General features: G+C 40.3%; 3 protein-coding genes across 12 annotated transcripts in view; 2 read left to right on the top strand and 1 right to left on the bottom strand.

Moving 5' to 3' along the window:
• CLTC (clathrin heavy chain) overlaps positions 1 to 8,233 on the top strand; it is a 68,375-nt gene extending 60,142 nt beyond the window's left edge. For 2 of the 3 annotated variants that reach the window (XM_041000960.1, XM_041000957.1), the window contains exons 30-32: positions 107 to 328; positions 5,021 to 5,096; positions 7,203 to 8,233. In XM_041000960.1, coding sequence (XP_040856894.1) covers positions 107 to 328; positions 5,021 to 5,096; positions 7,203 to 7,327 — 423 coding nt within the window. In that variant the 3' untranslated portion in view covers positions 7,328 to 8,233. Of the gene's footprint in view, positions 1 to 106; positions 329 to 1,536; positions 1,558 to 5,020; positions 5,097 to 7,202 lie in introns of all 3 variants that reach the window. The other variant, XM_041000959.1, reaches the window with a different exon arrangement.
• A 3,391-nt stretch (positions 8,234 to 11,624) lies between these two features.
• PTRH2 (peptidyl-tRNA hydrolase 2) lies at positions 11,625 to 14,703 on the bottom strand. 5 transcript variants are annotated; one of them, XM_041001429.1, is made up of 3 exons: positions 14,478 to 14,703; positions 12,930 to 12,970; positions 11,625 to 12,289 (listed from the first exon to the last, which is right to left on the bottom strand). In XM_041001429.1, the coding sequence occupies exon 3, from the start codon at positions 12,287 to 12,289 to the stop codon at positions 11,750 to 11,752; it is 540 nt and encodes a 179-aa protein (XP_040857363.1). In that variant the 5' UTR covers positions 12,930 to 12,970; positions 14,478 to 14,703; the 3' UTR covers positions 11,625 to 11,749. The 5 variants fall into 5 exon arrangements, with proteins under 5 accessions (XP_040857363.1, XP_040857364.1, XP_040857362.1 ...); XM_041001430.1 differs by having other exon boundaries at positions 14,487 to 14,703; XM_041001428.1 differs by having other exon boundaries at positions 12,917 to 12,970; positions 14,478 to 14,702.
• A 54-nt stretch (positions 14,704 to 14,757) lies between these two features.
• Positions 14,758 to 15,727, top strand: part of VMP1 (vacuole membrane protein 1) — a 110,080-nt gene continuing 109,110 nt past the window's right edge. For 3 of the 4 annotated variants that reach the window (XM_041001420.1, XM_041001421.1, XM_041001418.1), the window contains exon 1: positions 14,758 to 14,855. The gene's annotated coding sequence lies outside the window, so the exon portion shown is untranslated. Of the gene's footprint in view, positions 14,860 to 15,727 lie in introns of all 4 variants that reach the window. The other variant, XM_041001419.1, reaches the window with a different exon arrangement.

The following is a 15,727-nucleotide window of genomic DNA, read 5'->3' as shown; positions in this document are numbered from 1 at the left end:
CCAAACCCAGATTATAAGTTTTAAGAAATTTCCCTTTGTATTACTTGGGTTGCTAAAGGGTGAAGCCTGGGTTTAATGTTTGGCCTTCATTGTTGACTTTGAATAGGATGCAATGCAATATGCCTCTGAATCGAAGGATACTGAGCTGGCTGAAGAGCTTCTACAGTGGTTTTTGCAGGAAGAAAAAAGAGAATGCTTTGGAGCCTGTCTCTTTACTTGTTATGACCTTTTAAGGCCGGATGTTGTCTTGGAAACTGCATGGAGGCACAATATCATGGATTTTGCCATGCCCTATTTCATCCAGGTCATGAAAGAATACTTGACAAAGGTAATGATTAGTGTGTATATATTCAGATCTCAATATGAGGATATGTAAAGTTACCCATGCAGGTATCTTTTTTTTTTTCAAATATTTTTCTCTAGTAGAAGTAAGTCATTTAGCTGACCATAAAATATTCCTGCTGTGTTAGAAAATTTTTTAATAGCTAACAAATGACATTTGTTGGAAAAAGAATACAAACATTACTTGTCAGAATGTTTATCTTTGCTGTATTTCTGACGGTGAATAATAATAATTTGGTTTTATTCTCTTAGCACTTGACTTTTGTTTTTTTAATCAAAATAGCCTCTTTCTCAAAATCAATGTCTATAACTTAGGTGGCCATAGCTAATATTTTAAGTTTCCCTTTGTTTAGCTGATTCCTGATTTTTATTCTTAAGAATATAAGTATTCTTAAGATCTTGATAAATTTCATGATTTTTTTTATATAATCCCTAATTTTAAAATGTCACAGGAGGTTAATAATTAACCACATTTCCTAAAATTACCTTGAATAAGCTGGAAATATAGTCACCTTACAAAATTTACTCTTCATTTTAACATCCTTTTTTAATGTTAGAGTGTTTTTAATTCACCTTATCCTCAACCGTTACAGTTTTTTGGGCTGTAAAACATTTTTAAATGGTTACAAAGGACCTATTTTGTTCAAACAGAACACACTTAAAAGTAAGGTCTGACATCTGGTATCTTCAGCTTGACTGAGAAAAAAAGCAGTGTTCACAAACCTCCTTTTTCCTCTCCCTAAAGTATACTGAAGATTTCCTGAAGATACCCCACCCTATTAGATACTATTGTATTCAGGTACAATTTTTTTTTTAAATAAATAATTGTGAAGTTCAGTGTAAGAGAAAAGCTGCCCTCTCTTACCTGTAGGTGAGAATAACTTCCTATGCGTAATAAAACTTTTTGAGACCTGGCTCTAAGCTGCTGTTAACCTAAATGCTGTAAATTTTACTAGTGATTCAGCTGCTTTCTTTCACACTGACTGTAGCATAAATTCTTCTGCATTAAGCTCTGAAAGTTAAAAAAAAAAATTCTATATTTTGCTTCCAGTATGCCCTGTATTTTCACTTCTTTTATACCTTTTTTAGTGGTTAGATGTTTCTCCCCTAAACCTTTGTTGCTGATTCTACCTTTTTATGCTCAATATGGAATTTGATTTTTTTCTAAGCTGCACCTTCTGAATTCCTTTGCAGGTTGATGCAATAAAGGAAAAGGTGAAAGTTGATTCTTTTCCATCTTTAATTCTGGAGGACTAAGTCTAAGGAATTTGCATGATTTTTTTTTCCTTCCTTTTCTACACTGCTGCTGCTGCTTTCCCCCTTCCCCCAATAAATATTCACTAAAGCCTCTGCAAGTCCCTTGAAACATAACGATAATAGAGCTGTAGGACATTAGTAGATGTTTGCTACTAATCGGCTAATAGGCTTTAGGAAGGGCAGGAGGCTAATCAGTAGTTGGTTCACAGTCTCTCTTAAATACATTAAAAACTGAGCATGGTGAGTTTCCATATTAATTCTAAACTATCAGGAAATTTCCTTGTCAAGGTATACGACCATAGTAGGACTTCTTAATATTTGAAATAAATTAAAACAGCCTCTGGTTTATTTTGTGAGAACTTCCTGACAGTTGTTGAATTTGTATATGAATATACATGCCCTAAAAGGCTTTTTGGGTTTTTTTGGTACTGAAGGACTGTGATCCAGTTTCTGATCTCTTGATTCTTACTAATTTTTTGCTGAAAGTAGATAGATGAGATACTAGCTGCTTCCGAAGAGACTTTCCTCATGTTTCTCCAGGTGTCCAGTTCTTATGGTGCAAGTCTGTTTTGAAGAAGAATCAAAAAACCTTTTTATATGAGAGCCAAATTTGCTAATGCTATAACTGTTGCTAAGCAACATGTATTATTTATGTCTATGACAAAGATACATTAGCTTCTTTATATAATAAGCAACATGCGTGAAGATACCTAAAATTTGCTTTCTCTTCAATCACTTGGCTCATCAGAGGTCAAATTTAGGCACCTTTTGGTTGCTGCTTCCTACATTGGCTTGTCTCCATCCCATTATAAGTAAAACAAACCTAATAAACTTCTGCCCAACGTCAAATTGTGGTTAGAAAAGGGTGGGAACGTAAAGGATAGTTGAAACAAATTTAAAAGCATTTGGGTGGGGGCAATGCCTTGGGATTATATTGAACCAAACTGGAGTCACCACTGGAACTTAAGGCAAACCTGAGTAAAATGCATTGTGTGTGAGACCCTTCAGCAGCTAGTAAGCAAGGAAGTTAGAAAGCGTGTGTGTGAAAAAACAGGTAATTGAACTGCAGTGTTATGCATTGTTTTAAATCAAGCATGTACAAGTCATTGCAATTACATCATACTACTTTGAGACTCTATAGCATTGCTGTGGGCTGTGTGTGTTTCTTGAGAGCCTGTATAGCAGCGGTCATCTTCAGATCTCACTTCTTGCTTCAGTACTTTTGCCTTTTTTTCATGCACACATACACCAAAATAATTGACTGCATGTTAACTTTTCCTCTGCAGCATATTGCAGTCTTTGTGGAAAAGCCTTTTACATTTTAGTGAATTCTCAGATGGAACTGAATTCAGAGACATGCTTACCAGTAATTTTTTATTTTTAATCCAAGGATCAGAAACTTTTGTTACAGCTCTTAACAAAAGCTTGTATTCACAAAATCCTTTTCTGCTTTTCTTTTCTTGAGCAATCTAAATTGCATTAGTGCAAACAGTTTTGATGTTCCTGTGCCAGAGGCTGTCCTGTTACATAGAAAACTCAAAAACTGTTTTGCTTAGCTTGATGTTGTACCTTCAGAATTTTTATAGATTTTTTTCCCCCTTTTCTGCCCAACCTACCTGTGTTTGCTTGGGCGTTGTGATACTGCTAGCTTTTCTTAAGTTTTCCATGTACCTATGTGATAGAACTTCTGTGTTCAACATCTGACTCAGATATTAATTTTTTTAAACATGTATTGATTCATTTTAAATATTCTTTCCTTCCAAGTCCGGAAATGTGTTATGGTGGTTTTCTGATGACTTCATTTTTCTTAGAAGTGTATAGGCATCCATGTATTTTTCGACCTCACTCCTGTAGTTCAATCTTGGGTATTGTTTTAGTGAAACCCCATCTAACCATGGATGGCATAGAAGTGTGCTTTAACTTCTTCAGCTGTAATCTTAAGTTTAATGTGAAACAGGGTGTTTCATATGGTACTTATTTATACTTCATGATAGTTTTTAATTTGCTATTGGGGTTTTTCATTGTTTCAGTTTGCTGACGCATTGAGATAGGTTACACATACAGTTAACTGTATTTAGTCTGAGGCAATAAAAATACAAAGCCTTAACTTTAATGGCTGATGTTAAGACTCAGATGCTGTTTGGGAAGTTCCAAATGAAAAGAAACTGTTGATTTAAACTTCTGAGGACCTGGTTTTCATAGCTTGTTCACTGCAGTATGAATTTCTGTTTCTATGAGCGATTTCCATGATTTGCCGTTGTGGAGAGTAAACATGCAGTGACCATATGCAGATGCACTCAGCCCATTCTGACACAGCACACTTCAATTCTTGAAAATCAGTGATAGGTCACACTGGGGTTTGAGATGTTGTTCTACTTAGCTGTGATGATATAGCAATTAATTGTAAGACACTGGTTAAAGGACCAGCTTTTAAATACATTTTAAAAGACAAATATAATGTAAAAGGCATTGGAAGGTATATGGTGTAGACTTCCTGGACCCAGGGACCTGTCCTTGCTTATTCAGTCAAATTATGTTAGTCCTGTAAGAAACTTGGTCATTTCATTCAGCCTTCTCATATTGTAAGAAAAGGGAATTTGAGAGTCAGTGCAGTAAGTTGTCACAGTCCCACAGGAAGGGAGTGGATGTATTTAGGTACTCCTGCTGCCTTTTTTTCACTAATACATTTGGACTCCTCTGTGGAATTATTCCTGTCACTATCTACCTTGATGTGCAGAGTAAAGTAGACTAGCACAGCTATTTATGTCTCTGGCTTAATTACCAGCAAAAATTTTACTCTTACAGTAGCTGGGGCAAAATCAGGCTTTCCTACATACTTACCAGGAAAGGAAGCCTGTGGCACTAAAACATATATTCAGTGTATTTTCATACCAAATACTGAATGCAGCAACGTGAGTGTTAGATTTCAGTGTGCACTTGCAGCCAGTATCAGCAAAGTTGTGCACAGTTCGCTGAGATTAGCTGCTTCTGTACAAGTACTTGTCTGGTCATTAGATTCATTTCACTTTTTTCAATATCATTTCCTTTGTGGAGGAAAGTCTTGCTGGTTCATAAGTTCATTATTATAATCTTGATAGGTTTTAAACTTCATTGGAAAATTGATTACTCTCCATTTTATCCCTCCCTCAGGCTGCATCCTAGCATGCCCAGTTTTAGCCTGGCGTGAGCTTTTATGGCATTTATAAATCCCTCCTTCCTGAGGGTTTATAATGACAGTGCTGAAAACCACCTTGACTGAAGTATGAACATTGCCAATGAATTTGAAGGGGCCTGAGAATGTTCTTTTTAGTCTATTTTATTTTGACAGAAATGAATATACTAAGGCTTTTCCACTTTCTGCCATAAACCTAGGTTTATGATACTTTTAGGATGCTAATTAATGTAACCTGTTTTTCTCCAGGTGGACAAATTAGATGCTTCAGAATCATTGAGAAAAGAAGAAGAACAAGCTACAGAGACACAACCCATTGTTTATGGTAATCTATCTTTCTTATCTCACCCATTAAAAATCTTTAGAGACTGTCTCAGCTACATATAGAACAGGTTTCAGAAGTACAACTGGCTTGCTGAATTAAGGCACCAACCTCCCCGCCCCAGCATTTTCATTTTGAGAACCATTTTAAAGCAGGTACTTACAGTAATCAGTGAAAGTCTAAAACACAAGGAATAGATAAGAAGCAGTTATTATTGCTTTATGCCTGATTGATTACTTGCTCTTAAATTACCAAAAATGAAATAATAGTGGCTGGAGCCATGGCATACTGGGTAAAGCTGCCATCTATGGTGCTGGTATCCCATATGGGCTCCAGTTTGATTCTCAGCTGCTCCAGTTCACATGTAGTTTGGTATAAGTAAGGCAGTGAAGGGTGACTTAAGTGTGGGAGACCTAGATAAAGCCCCTGGCTTTGGCCTGATTTTGCTGTAGACATTGCAGCCATTTGGGAATTGAATCAGTGGATGGAAGACTTTTCCTCTTCGCTGTTAATTATGAAGCAGAAACAATAAACTATTTTTGGAAGAATGAAAGTGATCAAATATTGAAAGGCTGCCCTAGTATACTTTAAAGAATGAGCCTAATTTTAAATTTTCATTGGAGCAGAGAATTACATAAAATTTCCATTTGAGAGCTTCCAGGGAAGATTTTTTTTAATGTAAGATTCACTTTTTATTTGATGAATAGAGTAGGAGAAATCTGATATCTTCCATCTGCTAGTTTACTCCCTGCATGACCCATGCTGAGGGCAAGAAACTAAAATTCTTTCTAGGTTTCCCACTTGGGTGCAGGTGTTGAGGCACTGAGGCTCTCCTCCTCTGCCTTCCCCAGCACTTATCAACAGGAAGCTGGATTGGAAGTGGAGCATCTAAAATTGGAACCAGCACTATCTGGCATGCTATTGTTCCAGAAAGCAGCTTAATTTTATGTGCCACAACTCTGGTTCTAGAGAAATTTTCAGGCTTTCAAGTAAATATAGTATGTAAGACAGTTCTTTCTTTGATCTGAAATGTCTAAATTCTCCTTTCAGTTTCATGCTTGGTGAACCAAGATGGTTTGAACTACAAATTTAGAAGGTGTCATTGTGTAGCCAGGTGTTCTTTAAAAAGGAGCATAAGAATATGACAATGTACAACTCTGCTGTGCTCCTTATAGATGAAAGTATTTTGAGAATTTGTGGGGTGGTTTTAGTAAAGTTTAATGAGGTAATCAAAGTGCAGTGTTCAAGGTATAAGCAGAATGTTTGATATTCAAAAGAAGAATGGAGTAGAAATGAAAACAAGGATAGGTGTAAGGATTTGTAAGATGCCTACTGAATGTGGCTTGTCATCAGTATTCAAGCAATTTAAACCAGGCTTCAAATTTCAAGATAGAAATTAGAACTGAGATTAGAGGTGATTTCCCCCCACCAAATAAACTTGCTTTCCCAGAATTGGCCTAAAAGCAAAATTTTGGTCATTTTGCACAAAAAGGGAAAATTAAGCCATTTGTGCTGGAACAAACCTAACCCTGGATTTTGCATTCTGAAGCAGCAGGGAGCAACACAATGTGTTTTCTCTGTAATAACTTGTATTCCTCTACTGGTCTCACTTTCTCTATGTAGGCAATGGTTGTTTCACAAGAAAGTGTTAACACACCGTAGCGCATGTAGTTGGTAGATGGCGTATGTTCTAATGTAATTCATACTCCAGAATATTTTATTTCTAATGCATGTTTCGATGTCTTGCTTTTTATTGCTTAGATATGTTTAAGTCAAATTTTAAAAGTTGGATTCTGTTAAAACATTAGCTAGAAGTTAATTTTATTGTCACTAAATATGGTGATAGGTTTGTTGACAATTGTCTCACCTGGTCCCATCAGTCACAACATGTGCACATTACTCTAAATTTTACCAGGTTCTGGTTCTCAGATGTGTATTTGTTGGTTTTTTTTAGGCAAGACTCTTAGCATGAGATCCTGAGTCAGATGCTGCAGTTCTCAGCTGTGGTTATGCTGCCTGCTTTGGGGAAATAGACTTGATTGTAGTCTTAACATGCTAACACTTTATTTTGTCCCTGCTCCAATTTTTTTTTCTCTTTCTTTTATTTAGGTCAGCCCCAGCTGATGCTAACAGCAGGACCCAGTGTTGCAGTTCCTCCCCAGGCACCTTTTGGTTATGGCTATACTGCCCCACCCTATGGGCAGCCACAGCCTGGCTTTGGGTACAGCATGTAAGCTGGAAAGCTGATCCTGTAGTCACCTATTTTCGTACTGAAACATCGTCTACCCACTTCTCAGTTTAGAATGGGGGAAGACTAGGCAATGTGTTCTCGTAACCTTTATTTCATGAAGGACTGCTTTTTATTTCTAACTATAAACTGGGGTCATCTATGTTAAAACTTTATCTCACATTCCGCATCATTTTAGAATTTATTTTCAAAGGGGAATAGTTTCAGTGTTTTATTCACTTGGGGGGTTTTCGCCCTTTGCATTCTTTCAAGAACTGCTTAATCAATCTGTTGTGAAGAACCTGATTTGCACTCTGTAGTGTTTAAAGAAGCAAAGAAACTCCAATACTGAATCTCTTAAATTTAGTGTATGTAAACAGCTTACAATATGTATTGTCTAAATGCATTTAAGTCTTTTATTCAAAGAAAAGCTACAGCAAAAATACTGGTATGTGACCATGCAAGACTGTCAGTGCCGACAAAGACAACACTAATCAGCAGATCTGCATTGGATTGCAGTGCTCTCCACATTATTGGAAAAATGCGTACAGACAACTTGCCTGATGTTAAAATGAGCATAAAAGGCCCTCTAACCTATGCAGGTTTCCCTATTACGCATATAGAAACTGCTAGTGTGTTTTGCTCACCTCATATGTAACAGGTGCCCTTATGTTGTGCTGTATCCTGTGCTTTTTCTGTGGGACCATTCCATTCAGGAACAAAGAGCACCATGATTCCAATCTTGTGTGTATTTACTAACCCTTCCCTGAGATTTGTGTATGTTGGATATTGTGGTGTTTTAGATCACTGAGTGTACAGAAGAGAATTCAAACAAAATATTGCTGTTATTCAGTTTTGTTTGTGGAATTTGAAATTACTCCAATTTAAAATAAATTACTGGACTGTGGAAATACCATGCAGAATGACAGTTTCAATGAAATACCTCTTAAACCAGAAGAATCCTAACTTTGGTAGTTTCTAATTGGATACAAGGCAGCACAGAGAGTCAGGAGTGAAGATTGGGACATTGGAAGACACTGTATTATGTCACGTGCATTCCTATAGTTAATGAGGAACATAAAATAGTCTGAAGAACCAGTCACTACTATAGTGGATTACTTTTCCTCTCAGATAACATTTTAACCCAGTGGCATTTTAGGTTTTTATCAAATCATTTCACTTTAAATGAACAAATCATGGGTGTTAAGTTATGTTAACTTGAAATAAAAGTATATTTAAACACATAGTTAACATGCTGTTTCTCGCCATGAACTGTAAGGGTGCACAAATTATGGATCATTTCACATGACTTTGTCTATTTAACTTGTGTGTGCATTCAGCTCTTATGGGTGAGTGTTAACTTCAGTTTATTTCATTATTCCTTAATCCTTATTACATGTTGTAGCTTTGTATTGCTCTACCACTGTCAGGCAGATTACCACAGGAGGGCAGAGAGGAAAGTTAGGCCTACCCTCCTTCCACTTGTAATTCTCTTCCTCAAGGAAAGTATAGTATTAATTGGAAAACTCAACAGGGTGAATAGTTCTGGCTTTTTATCAGTACAATGATTGTTTCCCTACAGAATCAATTTATGCATTCTTTCAGAAAAGGTTTTCTGACAGCGTGCTTTTTTTTCTTATTTACTTTTGAGCAACAGAGAGCCTTAATTTGTTCTGTGCTACGTCCTGTAATACTGAGTTGCCAGCTACAACATCCAACAATGGGCTGCAGTGGATAGTAACTGCTGTTGTATGAATTACATTCAATCCAGAGTTAAGCCTGTTCCCTACTCTATATGTTATTAACACGGAGTCATTTTTTTTAAAGATTTATTTATATTGGAAAGTCAGATATACGGAGAGGAGAGACTGGAAAATCTTCCATCTGCTGTTTCACTCCCCAAGCAGCCACAGTGACTGGAACTGAGCCGATCCAAAGCCAGGATCCCGGAAACCCTTCTGGGTCTCCCATGTGGGTACAGGGTTCCAACACTTTGGGCTGTCCTTGACTGTTTTGCCAGGACTTAAGCAGGAAGCTGGATGGGAAGTGGGGCTGCTGGGATTAGAACTGGCAACCATATAGGATCCTGGCGTGTGCTAGGAAAGGACTTTAGCCGCTAGGCTACTGCTCTGGACCCACAGAGTACTTTACAAGAATTTTTCCCATAGGTTATGTTTAAATCACAGAATGACTAACTCAAGATTGGGCCATTAAGTATACGGACAATGGTGGAACAAATCGATAACTCACCTAAAATGATGATCTGTAAAGACTGAATTGGAAACAGAAAATGGGTATTTAGTATGCAAAACTTAAGTGGCAAGTGACTTTTGCTTGCTTGGTATGCAGATATTACCCACTGTATAGATAAATATAATGACAGCTACTAGGGCTCTTAAATATATAGGAGGTGGAATTAAAAGATTAAAAGCCCATTGTAACGCAAAAAAAAAATGAAATCTGTTCTTGTGAGAAGTCTTCACAAAGTTTCTAGGACAATGCATATTATAAAAAAATTGCATATGTACCTCACCTCCAAATACTTTTGTGCTAGAATATTTTTTTCCTTGCATATTTCTACAAGCATTTGGAAGTGCCACAGTATCTTAGTGTGGCCTCAGTTCAGTAGTAAGAGACAGACTGGTGATCTTTTAACATCTTTTTTTGAAAAGTGGAAAGATGGAATATTTTGTTACATAGTTTTGTGTGAGGAACACTGATCTCATTAAAACTTAAGTTCAGGACTAAAGATATAAATCTTCCAAAATAATATCAGTTTTCCTAGATATGACTGGCTCATTTGGTTTATATGAAGAAGTAGCTGCCAGCTTTAGTTGCTGCTCATAAAAATGTTCCATGTCAAAAGCAGCTGGAGTAGCTCATGACTCAATAACACATCTGAAGACAGCACCAGTAATGTTGGTGTGCAGTAGAAATGCTTATCATTACACAGCACGTTCAGACATTACAAATGATGAAGACTACTGTGTTAACCAACCATCCAGGTAGTTACCCCCATTTTGATCTGTGGTATGGACAAGCAGTGGGAATTTCAACATAGGGAAAATGTTCCCATGGTAGGAAAAATGTTCTCACCCTGCAAAAAGGTCTTAAGTATTTAACTCAGTCCTATAAACTAAATACAAGTATATGGAAGAAGAAAGCAAGCAGAACATATTTCTGAAATGACCAGAAATGTTACATAATACAAAATGGAGTATATGATTTTATTAGTTTCTTGAATCAGCCACTCCAGCCCATTCTGCTGGGAATGAACAGTCTGAATTTGAAGGCAAACCTCAGAAGTTAGTTAAGCCAAATTGATGCATTCACAGTTGACTTCAATTCAGTTACATGTTGTTGCATCACTAATGAACCCAGTATAAACATTCTTTTGGAAACAGTTGCTACTGTGGCATCACTCATAGTCGCAATGAAGATGCCATAGCCTAACAGACCAAATCTTAAGGTTGACTGCCATAATCCTCGGTCTGTGTGGCTCAGACTACACCATTGGCCATAGACCCTCTGAAATAGTCTTGCTGGTTCTTGTTGAAAATTATCATGAAAGAATTCTCCCTGGAATCATTACCACTATTAAAGGTTTAGTGAACTTAGAAATTGCCGTTGGAATGCTTCTACAGGACTAGCAAAATATTAGGGATCATAATGGCTTTGGAGTGTTGGGACCTTCTGGTTCATATTACAGAGTTAGGTAAAAACAGGAAAAATGGTGCCCTGGAATAACGGTTCTTTGAATTCTAGGGAAACATTTACATTCATTTTTATTTACTATAAATTAAATTCTCATATGGACTTACAAAGTCTATAAGGTCACTCCAAGTTTCAATGGCTTCACTGTTACAGGAAATGGGGAGTGAATGAATTTATGTAGGCTTTTATCTCTTGATGAGAGAACCTGTGGCCAATGGTGGGTCAAGGGACATGGGTATGAAAATGTACATAAGAGAATTAAAGCTGTAAAATCTCAAAACTTTGAGACGGAATCGGGTTAGATTCAAAACCGTAAGACCATTCAGGGTGGCAATCCATTTAATTAAAGGGAAACAAAGTACAACTTGAATCCATGACAATGCTCTTGAACTCCAAAGGCAGATGACAGGAGACAGGGAAGCAGCAACACAAAGACCTGATCCTAGCACAGATCACCCATTTCAACCTCATTTTATCATGAGTGGCTGCTCTCACCTAAAGTGTTGATTTCATCACCTATTATTATTAACCACTGCTTGAACCACCAAATCCATTTAACCACGTCCAAGATAACAGCTACCAGACAATCATATGATACAGGAACAAAGGAATGCCTTTTATTTTCACCTCAAAATAACTGGGAAGAAATTGATTCTATTGTTAGAATTCCACACACTTCACACACTTGCTCGAGGAAGTCTCCTTGGTAGTTCACCTAGTAAAGTTTTAGGTGGCCGGTAACTTTGTCAATTAGATCTGCTGGTCCTGGCCCAATTCCTAGGACAGTTCGTGAGCCCGGTTCAATCTGTGTACGCCCAGCATCTTGGATTAAACTGACAGTGAGTCCTAGCATTTTTGCATGGGTTAATAATTCAATCAGGGTTTGTTCGTCAGGGGCTTTGACCACCACTTTGGTTTGGCCACCGTATTCCCACTGTTTGAGCACTTCAGGATTTCTCCTTTGAATCTGCTTGTAGGCAGACACTGCTGCATGGGAACACTGGGCAGCAACTTTTCCTCTTCCCATCTTCAAGTCATTTCGAACCACAAGAACCATTTTATACTCCTCACTCTCTCCCAAGATGGTCTCTTCAGTGTCACTCTCTGTGTCTGCTTCACTTGTTGATCTTTTGGGAATCATCCCAAAGCGTACTCGGAGGCCCCAGCCCAGGCACACACCACAGGCAACTCCAGCAGCCAAGCTGAGTGCACTAGGATGAGCCAGATATTCCATAATCAAGGGTTTGGAGAGCATCTTAAGAGAAAGGAAAAACATTAATATGGGGGAGTGAAAGTTCCAGACTTGTCAGACAGGTTGAGTCTTAAGCCATGTCCCCTGATACAACCCATCCCCTGTGTACTAGAAACATTCTAGCACATATATCCAGCACATTTTAAATGCTGATGGAACTATACCTGTCTAGCTCAAAAATCCCCAGGCTCTCCTGAGTCCTGGAGAGAAAGGAAATGTGTTTTATCAAGATACCTAATGGATCTAAACAATAACAGTATGTCCCATGCTTATTTGTATATTCAAAATGCAGCTGTTCTGGTGGTTCCAATCCCTCACTTCTCCCTGGGGAACAAAGAAATTAACCAGTAGCACTATAATAGATGGGCTGTGTTTCCCATATGAGCCCAATGTAATTTTTGCCATTTTAATATTTACTGAGTTTTCCAAAAGTGTAAATATCAATCACTTAAGACAAAGGAAGATCATCCTTCTTCCCTTTTTAATTAATAAAGTAAGTCTTTACTTTTTAGATACTTTCTGAAACATCTACCAAACTGAACTCTGCACCTCTTCCTGCACTTGAAATCCTTTCTAGCGCTATTTTCATAAAAGGCCACTTCAATAGGCAAGGAAGCCACATCAAAGTACCTGGGCTTTATACCTGGCTTTGCTCCTGATTCCAGCTTCTTGCCAATGTAAACCCTGGAAAGTAGAAAAGATGGTTCAAGTTACTGAATGCCTGCCACTCATTTCTCATGAGCCGCCTTCTTATGCAGAGATTTTTTTTTAATTCACCAAATAAACTTTTAATTTTACACACATTAAATGCCTTGGATGTAATACAATGCTTACATATTTGGCCCCTAATTTAGTGTTTCTATACTGTTGTGTCCAACAGCCACAGCCACATGTGGTCATGTAAATGTAGATGAATTTAAACTAAATAGAAATTCAATTCTTCAGTTGCACTCAGCTACATTTAAAGTTCTAAATAGCTCAACAACCTGAATGTGGCTTGTGACTTTCCACTGGTAAAACATAACATTTTCAACAGAAAAGTTCTATTGAACAGGATAGGTTTATATGCTCTCTTTCTTTTAAAGATTTATTTTGAAAGAATTATGGAAAGAACTTTCATTTTCTGGTTCATTCCCCAAATAGCTACAACAGCCATTGGGCCACCAATACTGGGCCAGGTGGAAACCAGCAGCCCGCCACCTCCTGATCATTCGCTGAGGACTTACTATGCTCCAGACAAGCTTGTTGATCCTGGAAATAAAAAAACAAAAGATCCCTCTCCTTACCCAGCCAACATTCTAGTGGGAAGGGGCAACAATCTGTCAGAACAATCTTATTCCCAAATCATCAGGAATGTGGGATCCTCTCCTTGACTCCCAGCTGGACCCTCCAGCTACTGCTGGATTTCACCACCTACAGGCTTATGAAGTACTTCAAACGTGTTCTTTATGTTGAAAACTAAAACATTTTTTTGAAAGGTCGTTACCAGAGCGAGGAGACAGAAAGGTCCTCCATCGCTGCATGGGCAGGAATTGGGCCAGGCAAAGGCCAGGAGCTTCTTCCAGGTCTCCCACGGGGGGGTGTGTACAAGGTCCAAAGGACTCTAGCCATCTCTACTGCCCTCTCAGGCTACAAGCAGGGAGCCGGATCAGAAGTGGAGCTTCCCATATGGGATGCCTGCGCTGCAAGTCGCAGCGCTGAACCCCTTTTCTTAAAAGATTCATTTATGATTTTCAGAGTCAGAGAGAGAGCGGAAAGAGAGACATCTATATATTGGCTCACTCCCCAAATGATCACAAAGCCAAGCCAAAGCGGGTTCAGGGAGAAGAAACAACTGGGCCTTCCCAAACTCGCAGCGCTGGGGTCGGGGGACACATGCTCAAGGATTAAAGAGCATTTCAGGCAGTAACTCCAGGACAGGGCGGGAGAACACTTCTTTCCACCTCATGAGAAACCAGCTCTTCCCAAGAAGCGACCCGCACCCTGGGAGGAGGACCGAGCTGGAAAGGAGAGCTTCTGGACGCTCCTTCAAAAGGGAGGCCGAGCACGGGGCCGGGAGGGTCCCCCACGGACCCCCCAGGGGCGGAGGCCAGTTTACTACTGGGCGGACTGGGATGGCCGTGGCATGGAAGCGGGAAGAAGCGCTCGGACGCGGCGGGGACCCTCCTCGCCCCAGGAAGAACCTACGTACCCGGCGTACCTCTTGTCCCTCACCGACCCGCTCCAGGCTTCTGGACAGCGAACACGCCGCAGCCGCGGGAGCGACCTCTTCCTGCGCTCCCTCACGACGAGTTCCGGATCAAGAGCGCCCCGTCGCCACGCCCCCACGCCAGGCCCCGAACCCGCAGCCCCATCGAAATCCCGCGAGGACCCGCCGCGGCCGGAAAGGAGGAAGGAACGCTTTTTTTTCCCTCTCTCACACACTCTCGGAAGCCGCCTCTAAAGAGGGGAGGCGGGGGAGAGGGCCGGAAGTGACGCGCACAGGTTCCGGTTGGCTGGAGCCCAGCGGCGGGTGTGAGAGTCGGTCCAGAGCCGCTTCCAGAATCCGGAGCAACCGGGGTCGGAGCGGGTAGGTAAATGAACGCGTCGAGTCGGGACGGGAACCGGAGGAGTGGGCTGAAGCGAGGCTCCGAGCGTGTGGCTTGTGCCAGCGCCGTCCTGCTTCAGGCGGTGCAGATCTGGGGCACCTGGACTCCGACTTCCAGCAGCGCTGTGGGGTGCTGACTCGGGGTGCCTCGGGCTGACGGCAGCCGGGCTGTTGAGGACACTTAGGGTTGGTGGCCGACACGCCGGAGCGCTGGGAGGACAGTGGCTTGTGTCTGACGGTGTCCGGTATCGTGCCTGGTGGTAACCGAGCTCGCCCGCGGCATCGTTGTCACGTTGATTCGTGCTCTCCGCGGCCACTGTCGCGTGATGCTGAATGTCCCCGCTCCTGACCAAGATTCAGGCTCTGCATAGTGCAAGTGCAAAGGCGCTGGTGGTGCTCGGTGGTCCAAGAAATGGGCCTTCGCTTCTGAGAACCTTGGCCGAAAACCTGTTGGGATCTGTCACCACTTTCTTGGGGAAAAAAAAAATACTTTTCGGCCAGCTCCTCGTCCTGACCCCTGGGTTTCATTGCAGTGAGGGTCGAAGGTCGGCTTTATCTCCGTCCCTAAGATTCTAAGAAGCCACACGTGGCCTAGTGTCTCACGGCTAAATGAGTGTGACAACCTCCGAGAGATCGTGCACAGCTGTCATTATTTCCCTACAACTCCGTGCAAGTCTGATACTGGCTAGACCAGCACTGTCCTATACCTTGTCCGCGTTGCTCTTCTAAATGTCTTTCAGTTCTCCTTTGGGACTTTCAGAGATCTGTTGAGGTTGCCTGGGTCATCCCGAGAAGCTAGCATATGTTATTTCTGGTGTTGTCATGACACAGGATGTTCTATTCCCGAAGCTAAC

This window comes from Ochotona curzoniae, unplaced genomic scaffold (assembly GCF_017591425.1).
Source record: "Ochotona curzoniae isolate NIBS_2020 unplaced genomic scaffold, NIBS_Ocur_1.0 scaffold_2453, whole genome shotgun sequence".
NCBI classification, from domain to species: Eukaryota; Metazoa; Chordata; class Mammalia; order Lagomorpha; family Ochotonidae; genus Ochotona; species Ochotona curzoniae.
This window is presented reverse-complemented; position numbering and strand designations above follow the sequence as displayed.

Coding starts and splice junctions, on each gene's coding strand:
- PTRH2 (XM_041001426.1), bottom strand. CDS start 13,025: ATGAGAAATGAGTGGCAGGCATTCAGTAACTTGAACCATCTTTTCTAC. Junction 12,290..12,929: donor GGAATCAGGAGCAAAGCCAG/GTATAAAGCCCA, acceptor CTTTCTCTTAAG/ATGCTCTCCAAACCCTTGAT.